Source organism: Lepidochelys olivacea (assembly GCF_965140295.1).
Source record: "Lepidochelys olivacea isolate rLepOli2 genome assembly, chromosome: 8".
Lineage (NCBI taxonomy): Eukaryota > Metazoa > Chordata > Testudines > Cheloniidae > Lepidochelys > Lepidochelys olivacea.
In genome coordinates, this window is record NC_140418.1 from 94,590,372 (window position 1) to 94,605,817 (window position 15,446).

General features: G+C 42.5%; 1 protein-coding gene across 2 annotated transcripts in view; it reads left to right on the forward strand.

Annotated features, from left to right (window-relative positions):
- Positions 1–15,446, forward strand: part of PLPP3 (phospholipid phosphatase 3) — a 64,321-nt gene that overhangs the window by 26,561 nt on the left and 22,314 nt on the right. For both annotated transcript variants that reach the window (XM_084636871.1, XM_084636870.1), the window contains exon 2: positions 7,302–7,459. In XM_084636871.1, the coding sequence (XP_084492997.1) occupies positions 7,302–7,459 (158 nt within the window). The remainder of the gene's footprint in view (positions 1–7,301; positions 7,460–15,446) is intronic.

Genomic DNA, 15,446 nt, shown 5'->3' on the forward strand with positions numbered 1-15,446 from the left:
CTAAAGGAGGTAGGCACTCAAATTCATTGGGCATTGGGCCTATAACTGCCTCAGACTGCTTCCAAAATCCCAGCCTTAGGGCCCAATCCAACACCCACTGAAGTCAACAGGATCCTTTCCATTGACTTCAGTAGGCATTGGCTCAGGCTCCCTCTTTTTTTTTTTTTAACTGTTGATAAAAATCCCACTGGTTTCATTGCTGTTGAAGCCCCTTGGGAAGGCTGGCATGGTAGGGTTCCCTGTGCTTGACATGGGGGAGGCACCTCAAGTCTTCTTATAAATATTTGTTTTTTAAATGAGCCATACTCAGAATATTTCACATTAGCAGCAGCAGCCAGGGCTAGTGCTTTCCTTGTCTGAAATGGCAATTCTTCTTTAAGAGCTGGGGAAAGTCTCAATAGGGGCCCATCTTAGTCTAATCTGGATTTTATCCAGCCTTCAAAATCTGAAGAAAAATTGTAAACCAAATAAGTTTTATACATTCCCAAGCCCAGCCATTAATTACTCTAAAAGGAACCCCTGTCACTTACATGTAACCCAAATATTTATACTCTATGTCCTGAGTGAGGAATCAGATACACCACACAGCCCCACCGTATTATTCAAAGATCTTTTTCAACTATTAGGCTAGAACCCTAATGCAGTGAAACTTTAAAAACCTCCATGGGGTCTGAGCATCATAGACTCTAAAGCAAATACAGTGCAGAATACTTGTAGCAAAGGCTCAAGTAGCGATTCCTGACATTTAGCTGAGATGCCTATGATGGGAAATATAATTCTTGATGACCTGTGATGTCTAGGGAGAGCAAAGAGTAAAGATTCTTCCAAGGATTTAAAAAAAAAAAAACCCTTCAAAAAAGAGACTGTGTTTCATTTAGTGCAAAGGTGAAGCTTTGGCTGGGAAGATCAGAGCTTCATGGCTGGGTCACCCCAGTAACACCTCCCACATGAGTTTATCAATGGGTGGCCAATGAAAGCTTATCCTGTTTTTTTTTTAAAAAAATCTGCACAAGTGTTAGCTTTTCAAAGACTCCACGTTTCAAAGCATCTCAACACAGAATCCTTTCTTCAGCCTTTGATTTTATGCATGTTGGAAGCTGGTCAGTGAGCGCATGTTTTTTTTTTTTTTTTTTTTTCTGTACGTTGTTAGCATTCCCAGGAGGTATTGAAAATGAATTGAGTGTTGGGGAAAGGCATTAATAAACAGGGGAAGAGATATCTCTCCTCGATACTAGATTTCAAAACATGAGTGGCCTCCAGGATAATTTATTAAATATAAAGGCAAATACATTTAAATCCTTTACTGAAATATCTTAGTGTAGGACACCAGCCGCGAGGGGTTAGAAAGTCGCTTTGACTTCCTCCCAACAAAAGCAACATAATTTTTCACTGCACAGCACCACGGAGTCCTGCAGTGCCTAACTGAATTCATTAATATCCACACCTGCTTCACGCTGCATTTAGCAGAGGCTCGATCCAGCTTCAGATGAAGTCAACGGCTAAACTCCCATTGGCTTTAATGGTCCGGGATCAGGCCTCAAGAGATTTCTATTATGTTCATGGTTTGGAGCAGAGCCCTGTTGGGGAGCAGAGCATATCTAGTTCAGGGTGTGCGGTTGGAATTTCATTGTTATGTTATTACACCAGAAACTCTTTATATGACCACAGGGTAGAAAGATCGTCCTGCAGTTAAGAGACTGGACTAGGAATCCAAAAAAAAAAAAAAAAGGGCATTTATTTCCCAGCTCTGCCAAAACTCCCTGTGTAACCTTGGGCAAATTCCTTAATTGCTCTATGCCTCTGTTTCCCTATAGGTAAAATGGGGATAATAGCACTTTCCTACCTCACAGGGGTCTGGTGAGGGTAAATCTGTATGTGAATGCCTCAGGGACGGTCTACCCTATAGTGCTACGTCTACACAGCGTCGCTGTAGCGCGTCTAGTGAAGATGCTCTATGCCGAGGGGAGGCTGCTCTCCCGTCGGTATAATTACTCCATCTCGGCGAGAAGCATAAGCTGTGTCAGCGGGAGAGACTCTCCTGCCGACATAGTGCCAGTGTGGACATTGCGAAACTTGCATCGCTGGGGGCGTGGTGGGTGGCTTTTTCATACCCTTGAGCGACATAAGTCAGATCGACTTAACCAGTAGTGTAGAACTGCCCTCAAGTAGTAGAGAAATGGTATGTTCTTGAAGCATTACAGTAAAGTCTGCCTGCCATTATCTAGGTGTCCAGAAGGGAACTGTCAGTACTAAAGAGGATGTGATCCCTTTGCGCTGTAGGGGTACTAGAGGACAGGTCTGTTCATGTCAACCTTTCCCATAGAATCATAGAATATCAGGGTTGGAAGGGACCCCAGAAGGTCATCTAGTCCAACCCCCTGCTCAAAGCAGGACCAATTCCCAGTTAAATCATCCCAACCAGGGCTTTGTCAAGCCTGACCTTAAAAACCTCTAAGGAAGGAGATTCTACCACCTCCCTAGGTAACGCATTCCAGTGTTTCACCACCCTCTTAGTGAAAAAGTTTTTCCTAATATCCAATCTAAACCTCCCCCACTGCAACTTGAGACCATTACTCCTCGTTCTGTCATCTGCTACCATTGAGAACAGTCTAGAGCCATCCTCTTTGGAACCCCCTTTCAGGTAGTTGAAAGCAGCTATCAAATCCCCCCTCATTCTTCTGAAACTGAAAGCACAGGTCTCACCCCCTCCTTATTCCTCTCTGTCCCCCACCCCCATGGCCAGGGGTAAGGGGGCCGAGGCTGGGGCCGCAGCTCGGGGTGGGTCTGGGGCCAGGAGCAGTGCCGCAGCCAGCGGCCGAGGCTGGAGGTGGGGACAGGAGCTGGGCTGTGGTTGGGGCTGGCAGCCGGGCCAGTGGCCAGGTGCAGCTCCGCTCCCGGCTTTGCCCCCAGCCTTGGCCCTGGCCCGGGAACATACCGTGGCCAGCGTGAGAGGCTGGGGGCTGGTGTGGTGCCAGGAGCTGAGCTGAGCCATGCCAAAGCTGGGGCCAGGGCCAGGCGCAGGGCCAGGAGTCAGTTACTTGGCTGGGAGTGGGACTGGAGTGGAGAGGGGCTGGATGGCGTTCCCTCCCTGCCATTTTGGGGGCTGGCCTGGCCCTGCCATGCCCTGGCCATGCCATGCCCCCCCGTCTGTTCCTCCACACACCCCTGGGGTGAGGGGACGCCCCTCACTTTGGGGATCTCTGGCATAGATGAACATGAGCCATGGACAGAAGCACCAGGATAAATTGCTACCAGAGATCATTTTAGGATGGAGTGACCATTCCATTGGTACAATCTATTGCCTACTACATGGATCAACCGATCACCTTGGTATGGACTTACCACCTGTCCCTGCTTTCTAGGGGATGCCTCTTTGACTGCCATTACTTTTTAAACATTCTGAGGGCTCCTGCCATTGTTTTCTAGTGATGTTAAGGGATCATGGGGGATGGTAGCTTTTAAAAGTTGGGTGCCTTAAAATGTTGTCCAAATCTTGAATTTGGACACACAAATCAGTTCGTAAGGGCACAGTATGTACGTTTATGGGAAAGTGTCAATATGAGCATCCAAAAGGCAAAATGTCTTATTAAGATGCCACAGATGAAAATTGGACTTGCCCTTTTATTCTCCTTATGGCACTAGTACAGGAAAAGTGATGGGGCCAAACTTTTCTCTCCTGCTGTAACTTCATTGATTTAACTCCATTGTTTGTCACCGTCCATGACTCTTACCTTGTCTTTCTGATAGACAATTGCAGCCTCTCTAATCTGGAAGTCTTTAACTCTCTGGTGAATATTCCAGTGTAAATGAAAGCGGAATCAGGAACATCTCTGTAAGGAACCCTGAAGGGACCTTTCCTTTTGTTCCTTTACTGAGTTCTTTTTCATTCATAGCATCTTCTGCAAAATCCTTTCTCCAAATAGCTTCTGGTACTAGTACAGGCTTCCCCATGTTGCAGTCTCAGTGCTAATCATTGCCAGAAAGCGTGAGAGTGCCTGAAAGTGTGAGTGGTGACAGTCACTTAGACAATCTCTGCTCAGAGAGATAATCTTTTTAAAGAAGGGCCATCTTTAGCCGGGTATCTGGCAGCACATTCTTTATTACAAGAGTGATGCCTTCTGTCACTTGGATAATAACCTTTGAAAGAACAGCCTCTAGCCCACAGTCTAGGGTATATTATGTCTTCTAAGCAATATCCGTTCAGCTATTGAGGGTATGTTTATGCTTCTCTTGTAAAAAAAGAGAAAAAAAAGAAAAAAGAAAAGAAGGGAATCTGAGGTTACTGTTTGCTGGAAAAATGTCAAGACTCTATTGGCAATATCCCACTAAACCACAAGTTTGTAGGAGAGAAAACAAAACCATTGGATTTTTCTAAACTATGTCTATGCGCATTTTAAGAAAATATACACAATGTATGCCACTTATGCTCTTATTATAGCTGTGGCAGTCAAACATATGATTGAACACACAGAAATACTACAACCTCATGCTGTTCAATGAATGAAGGGAAAACAAATCTTTATTATTCCTGGGTTCATATAGTACACAGAAACACTATTGTTCTTTCTTTCTTTCTTTCTTTCTTTCTTTCTTTCTTTCTTTCTTTCTTTCTTTCTTTCTTTCTTTCTTAGCTTTCAGATGTGTTTCATTGTCTGTGGGAACATGTGTTTTACAGACCTGTCATGTGAAAGCTATTAAAAAGAAGAACTGGAGAAATAACAATAAGCCATGTAACTGTGGTATGTCTACTCCCCAAGTTCAACTGTTATGCTGCTGTTTCAAGTGGTGGTGAAACTGGATCACACCAAACAGCGTTAGCTTTTTGGGTGCAGTTTTTCATCAGGATACTCTGGATCTTTAAAGAAGGTTATTAATATCATATTGTCGGCTTAAGAGATACCTTTCAGAGCCAAACTGGCTAGGTTTCAAAACTCTTGGAGAGTGGAATGAAGATGAGCTGGATCCACATGAGATGTCCAATTTTATTTGCAAAGCCTGAGATGAGTTGACAAGAGGAATAGTTCTGAGACATTTATTCACTATTTCATTAGTGTCTTCGAAAACAGACAGCCTAGTGCAGGCAGTCTGTGTGTTTAATATTACCAGCTCCTTATATTCTTATAGAAAATCACACACACAATAACCCAGAACATTGTGCCAAATTGTGGTCTCAGCTATATTTGAGAAACTGAGAACAGAATTCAGCTCTGTGTGTGTGTGTGTGTGTGTGTGTGTGTGTGTGAGATCTTTTTCAGAGTACAGTTATACATTTCACATTGTGAATCATTTATTTAAGGCAATCAGCAAAAAGTAATAATTTGTGGATTAGAAAAAGCTGTTAAAACAGAATGAAGGAACTCCAAAACGGATTACAAAAATGTAAGCAGCTTAACTTGTTTACACACAAATTGAAAACATTTTTAAAATGAGCCTTTGATTTTACCTTTCTGGACAAAATCCTTCACTAATTACAGGAGAGCTGTCTATGACAGCAGTAAAACTGCTCTAGGCAAATCATGTGAAAACCAAGAAGCAACATTTCTTAATTTAAGAGAAAAAATCTGATAATTTTAAAGTTGTAGGAGTGTAAATAAGAACTCAGACATTTAACCCAGTTAGCGGTCAATAAATATTCCATGACACTTTTTGCAACAGTAGGGCGCGCAGTCTTGGTGTTTTAGCCAAATGCCAACTTGGATAACTACATTACCTAAATGCTATCCTCCGTAGTTTCAGTCAAACATTGTTTTTTGTTGCTCTTTGCATCATGTCCCAAACTGTTGAGTAGTGTTGCTGCATTCTTAAATTGTTTTTTGCTTCACCTCAGTGGGGTATCATTTCAGAGACGGAAGAAGATTTTCCTATATGTGTAGTTGTAAATCACTTTGAAAGGGTTACAAAGAGCTTTTGGATCAAATGTACTGATCCTCCTGTTATTGAAGTCAACAGCAAAACACTTGGTGAAACCAAGGCACATAGACGACTTAAGTGGCCTGCCCATACTCATCCAGGATCAGCAACAGAACTGGGAAAGATTCCCAATCCTCTACTCTAACTTCTAGACAAAGCTACGTTCCTCTGAAATAGCATTATTATTGCTTATTATTGAATTATACTAGTGCAACAAATCTACGTTTTATTATCTTGTACCATAACCAGTTTATATTGGTCTGTGACCATATATTGTACATCTGGTTTGAAGTTCCAGCTACAGTGTGGAAATTAAGGTCTTTAAAACTGTTTCTAAAACGTATTTCTCATGGTCGCACCCAATAGGATCTGATGTGGTTTCACCAGCTATTGTGGATGGTTGGATAGATGCTGTGTTTGACCAGCATTCAAAAAGTGTTCAAAGAAAGGTTGCCCTCACGATGTTTATATCCTTTGTCCACATTGGTGAGGCAAACTGTGGTGGAACCCCTTTAAGACACAGAGGTATATTAACCATGGAAATGCAGTTTTGTTTTGTTTTTAAACACTGTATCGAAGCCTGTGTAGATGGGGCTTGGCCTGGTTCAATATGGCAGGAAAAGCATGACCTGATATTTGATAGTTTGCTGTTGGTTTATTCAGTAACTCTTCCTACAGTCCTGCTGAACTCAGCTTCCATCACGTCATTTCAGAGAGACATTTTGGTGCTCTGGTCACAGTACATAATAACATAAGAACGGCCATACTGGGTCAGACCAAAGTTCCATCAAGCCCAGTATCCTGTCCACTGAAGTGGCCAATGGCAGGTGCCCCAAAGGGAATGAACAGACAGGTTATCATCAAGTGATCCATGCCCTGTCACCCAATCCCAGCTTCTGGCAAACAGAGGCTAGGGACACCATTCCTGCCCATCCTGCCTAATAGCCATTGATGGACCTATCTTCCATGAATCTATCTAGCTCCCTTTTGAACTCCGTTATAGTACTGGCCTTTACAACACCCTCTGGCAAGGAGTTCCAGGCACTCTGTGGGGAATACTGTCATATTTTTTTCCATGATTTCTTGCAGCGGGGATGCTGTTGGCATTCATTCCTGTAAGTTAATATTTGCAGTGTGCAAGGCTTCACTAGGAGCGTGCAGCATTTACATCTGATAACCACAGCAGAATAGGTACTTTCCCCCAGGAGAAACTTAATAAAACAGTTCCCAACACTGTGCACTTTGGAAACTTATTAGGAAAAAAAGAAAAGCCTCATCAAAGGGGTGGTGAATTGGGGAGGGCTCTTTGTTGCTTTTTGTTCGTATTTGTCCAAGTTACTGATGTTTTTCTTTTGTGTTGTTCTCTATTGTTTGTCTTTTCTCTCTCCCAGCCGGTCTGCCCTTTCTGATCATTGAAACTAGCACAATCCAGCCGTACCAAAGGGGGTTTTACTGCAACGACGAGAGTATCAAGTACCCTTTGAAAACGGGTGAGACGATTAACGACGCTGTGCTGTGTGCTGCAGGGATTCTCATTGCCATCCTTGCTGTAAGTAAAATCGGTCACGCTCTTCTGCCCCTCTCTGACAGGACTGTATGTTTGTGTTGTCCCCTAAGCAGGTAATGCTGACAGGGCCCTATTGACACTCCCAGACAGCGTGTCAATCAACGCAAAAAGACTATTAGAAAATCTCTGCTCAGCAATTAATTTATAGGGATTGGGAGTTAGGACTGTGCCTGGAACAAGTTAAAAAATCTACTGCAACAGCAACAAAGACAAGATGGTGTTGGTAATAGGATATGAAGCCTTTCACGTCTGGGGTCAGTTGTTCAAAATCAGTCCAGGTTAGTGACTGAAACTCATTACCATCCAAAGACAGTCTGGTGTCTGTGGTGAAATTAGCCAGTTAATAATTTGGTGGGTAGCTGGGGGTTGATTTGCTTAGTTTGTGGCAGAAGAGCTCCCCATTTCAAATACAGCTATAGTAATGAGCACAGACCTGTATGCAGACAGTTGAAGTAGATAAACGAAAAGGCCTATGGTCTGCTCCAGCACCTATTGAAACCAGGGAGCTTTTCTGTTGACTTTTAAACGGAAATGGATGGGGACTGATGAGACTGGCCTACTGTCCCAATGGAAGAAGCCCTTTCCATATCAGATTATCAGCATAGGGAAGCATCATCCTACTGGTGTGCCTTTACTGTGAATATGAGGCATAAATTTCAATCATCTTCCACAACACGCACAACAATCTGCAGCGATGTGCAAATGAAAATTTACAGCAGGAAGAGTAAGATTATTTCTGAAGCAAGTAAACAAGTCAAACTATTTGGGCACGTCCTGCAAACTTTGCAATATAAGATAGAGTTCACGTTTCAGGGAGCATGTTCCTTACAAGCTAAAGGATTTGGTGCCAATAAGGATTTGGCATGTTGTGTCCACATTTGAGTGATTGCTGTGGTATTTACATATTCCGCATTTCATGCAGTTTTTAAAAAGAGGTGGTGCCTTTTCAGCCAACTGCTGCATGGAAAAGTTTTGGAGGCAGTATTAGGCTTTAATAAATAATAAAGTAGACATATATTAAAGGGCAGCTGTGATCTTACTTGTGTCGCCTTTCTAATTACTTTTGATATTTTTTTTTCCTATCAAATTTCCCACTACTGTGTGGAGGGATTATGTTGTGTGTGAACATATTTGCTTTAAGTTTCAGCAAATCCAGCCCTGGAAGAGTCGGCTGAGTTGAGGTGCCTTACAGCAGTACATTTGTCAGCTATTTACTAAAAACACTTTGGGCTAACCATGTAACAGGAGGCCTCATTACACTCAAGTCACAATGCTCTACTAAAAGTTGACAGGTATCTGTAGTGCCATCATGAAAAGCTGAAATGAAGTGCAGTTTGTTATTTAAAAACAAAATACCACCTTTGGAGGTGGCAGATCCTTGCCCCTGTTCCAGTCCCTTGGCTCCACTCCTGCGGTGCAAAAGAATATCTGGGGATTCCTTTGATGCGGGGGCATCCATTGGTGACACCCCCCCCCGGCTCTGCACCACCTGCTCCACCCCATCCCAGCCTGATGGAGAGGGGCTTACGGCCCTGGGCTTCAGCCTCATGCGGTTGGGCTATGGCTTTCTATCCTGGGCCCCAGCAAGTCTAATGCCGGCCTGCTTGGCGGCCCCCCTGAAACCTGCTTGCGGCCCCCCGAGGAGACCTCGGACCCCTGGTTGAGAACCATTGGGTTAAGGGACAGAAAGAAAAGACTTTAAGCTCCTATTTCCCCCTAGCTTTCATTCTTTGTCCTACAAGCACTGTAATGCCCCATATCTTTAGCACATCTAAGCTTTATACTGTTCGTTCATACTTACACTGGTGGTTCAAATAGTAAATTGTGCACATGAGTTTTCCTTTCCTTTTACTTCATCAGAAGCTATAGCGGTAAATTAATCAGAATCATGATATTGTCTGTTTAATTAGAAGGTTCATGCATTCTGGGTAGCATTCACTTCACATGAATAAAGCCAGAGGTGTTTGTTATTGCATGGATGAAGTGCACGTGGTGTGTGTAGGGGGCGTTGTTGGGGGCTGTGGGGAAGAATTGGCAGGGAGAGAGTTGTATATGTGAAATCCACTTCCCAATGGGAGCAGCATGAGGAACTGATGCGCAGGCTTTCTCAAGCAGGCTTATGCTCAAATAAATTGGTTAGTCTCTAAGGTGCCACTGGTTCTCCTTTTCTTTTTGCGAATACAGACTAACACGGCTGCTACTCTGAAAGGCTCTCTGTAGCTGCTATGCAAGCCTGTGGGATACAATAGCAGTCACAGCCTCTTTATGCCACTTTCAGATGAATGTGGATCCCTCCCTCTGATTTGGCCCAATCACTGCCTTACCCCCACTAGTCTTTGCAGGGCCATAGGGAGAGAGCTTAGCTTGCACAGAGTACCAACTCAAGGCTTAAGCTGTACAGAGGGGTCCTGTGCAGAATCTGTGCACTGGGGTGAATTTCATCCTATAAATTTTTCCCTCGGGGAAATATTTCAAACGTATTTCAGTATTACTGTCTGATCCTTTCAGCAGTGATTAAAGCTACATTATAGTCAGTGCAAAGATAGGAAGCGATCCCCAATGGAACTCTCTCTCCTGTCAATGGGAGTCATGTATGTATAGGGTTGAGGATAGCATATGACTCATTGTGTTGTGTCTACCAAACAGATGGCTGATTTCTTTTCAAAGTCATCCTTTGGCTTGGGTTATTCCATTTTCAAGATAATTATCTGTTAGTTTCTCCTCTCCCCCAAGCAGAATTGAAATGAAGCCAGGTTTCAGGTTTCATTGATCGCAACATCGTTTGCCAGTCAGTTTATTCATAGAGCCATGGGCAAACAGTCCCAATAATTCTCTGTCTCTCATTCTAAAAGTGAAAGTGAAAAAAAAATCTATAAACAAGAAGAAATTTTTACCCTGCAGGTAAAATTCCATACCCCCAAGTATGGAAAAGCCATAAAATAAAATGAAAAAAACCTCATTTTCACATTACTGCCTGACATACCGTCATGTCGGCTCCATGCAGAATCTGCTTCTGATCAGTAGTGAGCCAGTGGCAAATGCAAGAGTTGGAACTGAAATTGGAAACATAATCAGCTGGCTATTTAATCCATCAATTTCCTAACATGAAATGGCAGGTCAATTAAAAAGAAAAAAAGTTTCCCTGAAAGAAATGGATGTTTTCTACATAGGTTTCACTTCACTCATGACAAAAGTAAATTGGTAAGGAAAATACAAAAGCTCAGTTATTTGTTGCTGAGTGATACAAATGGCTAACAAGTGATTTAAGAAACAGATTTCTTGCTATGGCAGAATATATGGAAAATTCAAGTCATGCTGACCTCTTTTTCAGATGTAACCCAGATACCAGAATTTTTGTAGTATAATATGAATTCCTTGCAAATCCACAAAGCACCAATATCTCTTCTTTCATTTGAAATGTTTGCTTTTCAAAGACATGACTGTAGATAAGAGCAATTTAGGACAATAAATAAAACAAAAAAATTTCATGTTCCCAACTCCCAGCTTTAAATACTGGCACCGGCAGAATCTTCAGGCCAGAGCAAAAGGTCCAGGTTGTGTTTTATGTGTCTTGAAGACTGCCAGAGTTCTTGCTAAGTAAACTTTAGAAGTGAAGACTTATGCTTCTGTCAGGACATAGGAGGATATGCATTTGTGTTCAGTGCCTACATATTTACGGATTTGGAGGCAAAGACTGCCTTTGGCGTTACACATGCATAAGACCCTTGAGATACTAATTGCCCCTAAGATTTTTGCTCTCAGACCTCTACTAAATGTTCATAGACTCACAGACTTCAAGATCAGAAGGGACCATCATGATCATTTAGTCCAGGGATTCTCAAACTGTGGGTCGCAACCCCATTTTAATGGGGTCGCCAAGGCTGGTATTGGCACAAGTCTGAAGCCCAAGCCCCACCACCCAGGGCTCAAGCCCAAGCCCCACCAACCAGGGCTAAGGTTACATGCCCCCACCCAGGGCAGAAACCCTTAGGCTTCAGCTTTGGCCCTCCCCTCCCCCGCCTGGGGCGATGGAGCTTGGGTGGGCTCGGTCTTCGGTTCCCCCCTCCTGGGGTCGTGTAGTAATTTTTTGTTGTCAGAAGGGGGTCACGGTGCAATGAAGTTTGAGAACCGCTGATCTAGTCTGACCTCCTGCACATTGCAGGCCACTGAACCTCATCCACCCACTCCTGTAATAGATCCCTAACCTCTGTGCTTTCACTTGTGGAAAATATTTGACCCTCATGGAGACTAAAGGCCTCTTTTTAGCCATGGACGAGGCTTTGCATAAGCTGTGATAATACAAGATTCTCCACACTGACCAGCCAGTAACCATTAAAAGCCAGTTGTGGAGGGATTCCCTGTATAAGGGAGAGAATGATCATGTCCATTTAGTTCTTGGTCTCTCTGTTCCGAATGCTAACAAGGGAGGGGCAATTGCTCACTAGGACTGAAATTCAACCTGTGCGGAGGACAGCACAAGGCTTATGCATCACTGATGTCCTCAAAGAGGGCCGTCTGTGGTGCACAAGCTTTGTGGTGGTTTTCTGCACAGGGATGAATTGCACCTGCTGATCTTGAGTGAGGCCACAAACCCATTTCACATAGGCCACTGAACAGGTGGTAACAACTGGCAATCACTTCCAGCTACGCTTGGATTTGAAGCCATACCCTGGAGGTAAAAGGTTCTTTACTCCATTTCCTGAGCCCCCTTATGGATAATACTGTTGTTCGTATCCAACTCCATGTACTGTCGGATCTTGAGAGCTTTCGAAAAAAACCAACAAGTTTTCTAGATCAGCTAATTTATAAGAATACAAATGTGGATAGTCAGATACTTTATATTTCAATGTTAAGTGCTCCCATTTGGCAAGACACAGAAAAACAATACATTGGAGACAAAACTGATTAGAAAGACCCTGAAAGTGTAATTACTGGGGCAACTGATAATTGATGATAATTGCATATAAAACTTACACTTGATCAGAAAGATTGTAGAAGAGACTAGAGAGAAAAATTTGATATTTGTTTCTTTGTAGTGACTATGTTAAATGTTTACAGCATTTCACACTGGGAAATTCTCTATATACCACATGCAAATTATTTGCTGGAGACACAAGTCAGAAAAGGAGATTAGTACCTTTAAGAGTTGTTTGTTCAGGATGAAGTTTCAGTTTGTGCACATCTGTGCTGAATTAGTTTTCTAAGTCGCTCTTTATCAGGGAGAGCATTGCCAAAAAACAACTTTGCCCTATTTTAGCTTTTCATTAACGTTCAGCCATGATTTTAACTAAAGTGGGGAGGGGTCATGACTACCCAGCAGTGTGTTAGCGGGAGACTAAAGTCTCCAATTTACAGTCTGCTACATCTGTGCAATTACCAAGACCACCAGCAGTGAGAAAAAATATTAATCCCTAGACTTTGTTGGTCCCTGTTTAAAATGGGTCACATGTCTAAGCTTTAAGGAGATCCGTTTGTGAACTCTGAGAATAATGGTACATCCTGTGGTGTCAAATATCATCCTTAATTCAATTTATTTTCCCTCTGCAGTTCTAAGCCTTGTAAGATGCAGGCCCCTCTTCCCTGCATGACTAGATGCACCCAGCCATCAAAGAAAGTTGCAGTACGCAGTTGGGATGAGGTATCCTTCTGCGGTGCAGTTGCAGACTGGACGCCCTCACTTTGAGAGTGGCAAAATCCACAGGCCATTTCTTTGGGTATGTCGACACTATGAGTGGCACAGCTGCAGCTATGCCACTGTAGTGCCGTAATATCGACATTTCCTAAATTGACGGAAGAGGTTTTTCCGTCAGTGTAGGTAACCCAGCTCCCTAAGTGGCGGTAGCTACCCAGTGGTTAGGTTGGCTTAACTACAGCTAGGTCAATCTAAATTTGACGCGTAGACCAGGGCTTTGTGTGTAGTGGAAGTAGATTCCTGGGTGCCCACAAAACCCACAGGGGATTCCTAAACCACCCATTCGCAGATAAATGTGCAAACACCGAGAGAAATTGAAACGACAGTGGCAGGGAGAAGAGCTGCCTCCAAATGACAATTAGAAAGCATGAATGTCCTTTCCATGACACAAATGAACTGTGTTCTGCCACAGCAGAAATGTTCAGACATTCTTTTTTGGTCTTCATGCAAATATACTTCCTGGCTCGCAGCCTGCATTTGAAGATAGTCCAAAATCTAGATACACCATCATCTGCAGAGCACTTGGATTCTTAAGGGATTACAAATGACTCTGGAACAGGTCAGCTGCAAGACCCTAGACAACCTCAGTCAAGCCCATAGGGAGCTCGATACTAATAGTCTTTTGTAAAATGTGACTGTGGTTTGTAAACCCTTCGTGGCAGGTCAATGACCCCGATGTCTTTCTCCAAGAAGTATGGAAGTATAAGTGTCTGCTTGCAGCATTTAGGGTTTTTTTTTACTTCCCTTTGATAAAGCCTGCATAGCTATTATTTCAGTTACTTTAGGTCAACCTTTGTTTTTCAAGCCCTGGTACTCAGAGTTCAAACCATGATACAGTTTCATCTCCTCTTAGTCTAATTGCAATACTTTTCCAGTTTATTAGTTTCCAAATGTTGTGCCAAGTTTTTAAAAAGGTAGGTAGGGGAGAATTCTCTTCTGCATGGAGTTGGCAGGCTGCCATGCTGTGAAGAATATTGCTAGCTGTTTCAGAAAGGGATTAGCAAGAAGGCATTTTTCCTGACAGCTAAATTTACATATCACAATGCTGCTGACTGGAACAGAAAGGGGAGTGAAGGAGAAAAAAAAACCACCTCATTTTATTACTCAGGTATAAAAACATTGAAAGTAATGAATAAAATCCTAAAGCTATAAATCTGGAGCTCAAAAACTAGGGTGTAACGTGACAGAACAATTTAAGCCTTTGCCTCTTTTGGAGAGGTGAGACATTTGGACTTCATTTCATGGCCTGATTTTCATTAAATTGCCTTTTAAGAGTTAGGATTACAAGAAGCCAGGTACTCAGGTCCTCAGGTTCATAACTATGATTTATGACAACATTGTCAAATCCACAACACTCCCCCCCACGTGGCACAAGAAATACATAATTTGCTGCTTAATAACTACAAGGACCATTGGAATGCCCAGGAAAGTCCTGTGTTTATGGAAGTTTATATGATTTAAATTGGGTCTGGCCACTGCAAATTTTGGGCCAGATTCTAAATACTTTGAGTATCTCAGAATCTGATTCTTTGTGTTCATTTTTTTTTAAAGCTATGAAAAATAATTAAAAAAAAACCCCACCTCTGAAATGTTAAACTTTTTTTTTCTATATGGAATTTAATATAGTAACTTTGCACCTCAAAGAACCTTGATTCTTTTGTCTCTGTTATTAGGTTGTAATTGAATTCTGATCTCAGTTACACTGGTATAAATCTGGGGGAGCTGGAGCATTTGAAGTCAATGCAGTTATTGCGGCTTTACACCAATGTACCCGAGAGCAGAATTTGATCCAATAACTTTAGCTTGGCCTTAGAATTTTTCCTTACGTTTTTTAAAAAAAAAGTTGGTTTTGATTTCTGGAAAGTATAAATGGAAAATTTAGGATGTGTCGGAGAAGAGAATTCCAAATGGTGAGCTCCTGCAGGTGGCAGAATGCTCTCCCACTTGACATGGTGGAAGCCCCATTACTTGAGATATTCAGAACAAAGCAAACCATTGTAAATTATACAAAATATAATGAGGAAACAATTTGCACTAGCATGGGGAAGAACAGAACACCCTAGCAGGTGTTTTTTGTCTCTGATATCTATGATTCCATGAACATCATCCAGTTACAAAGGTTTCTCTGGAACTTAAGGGATCTCTGGTTTGATCAAGTTCAGCTTTATCCATGTGTGAAGAAAACAAAATGGCTGGAGATTTCTGAAATGGAGTGTACTGTACTGACATACTGGTCTGTTATTTACTTTCCTGTTGTGGATGGACTGCTTGCTTTAT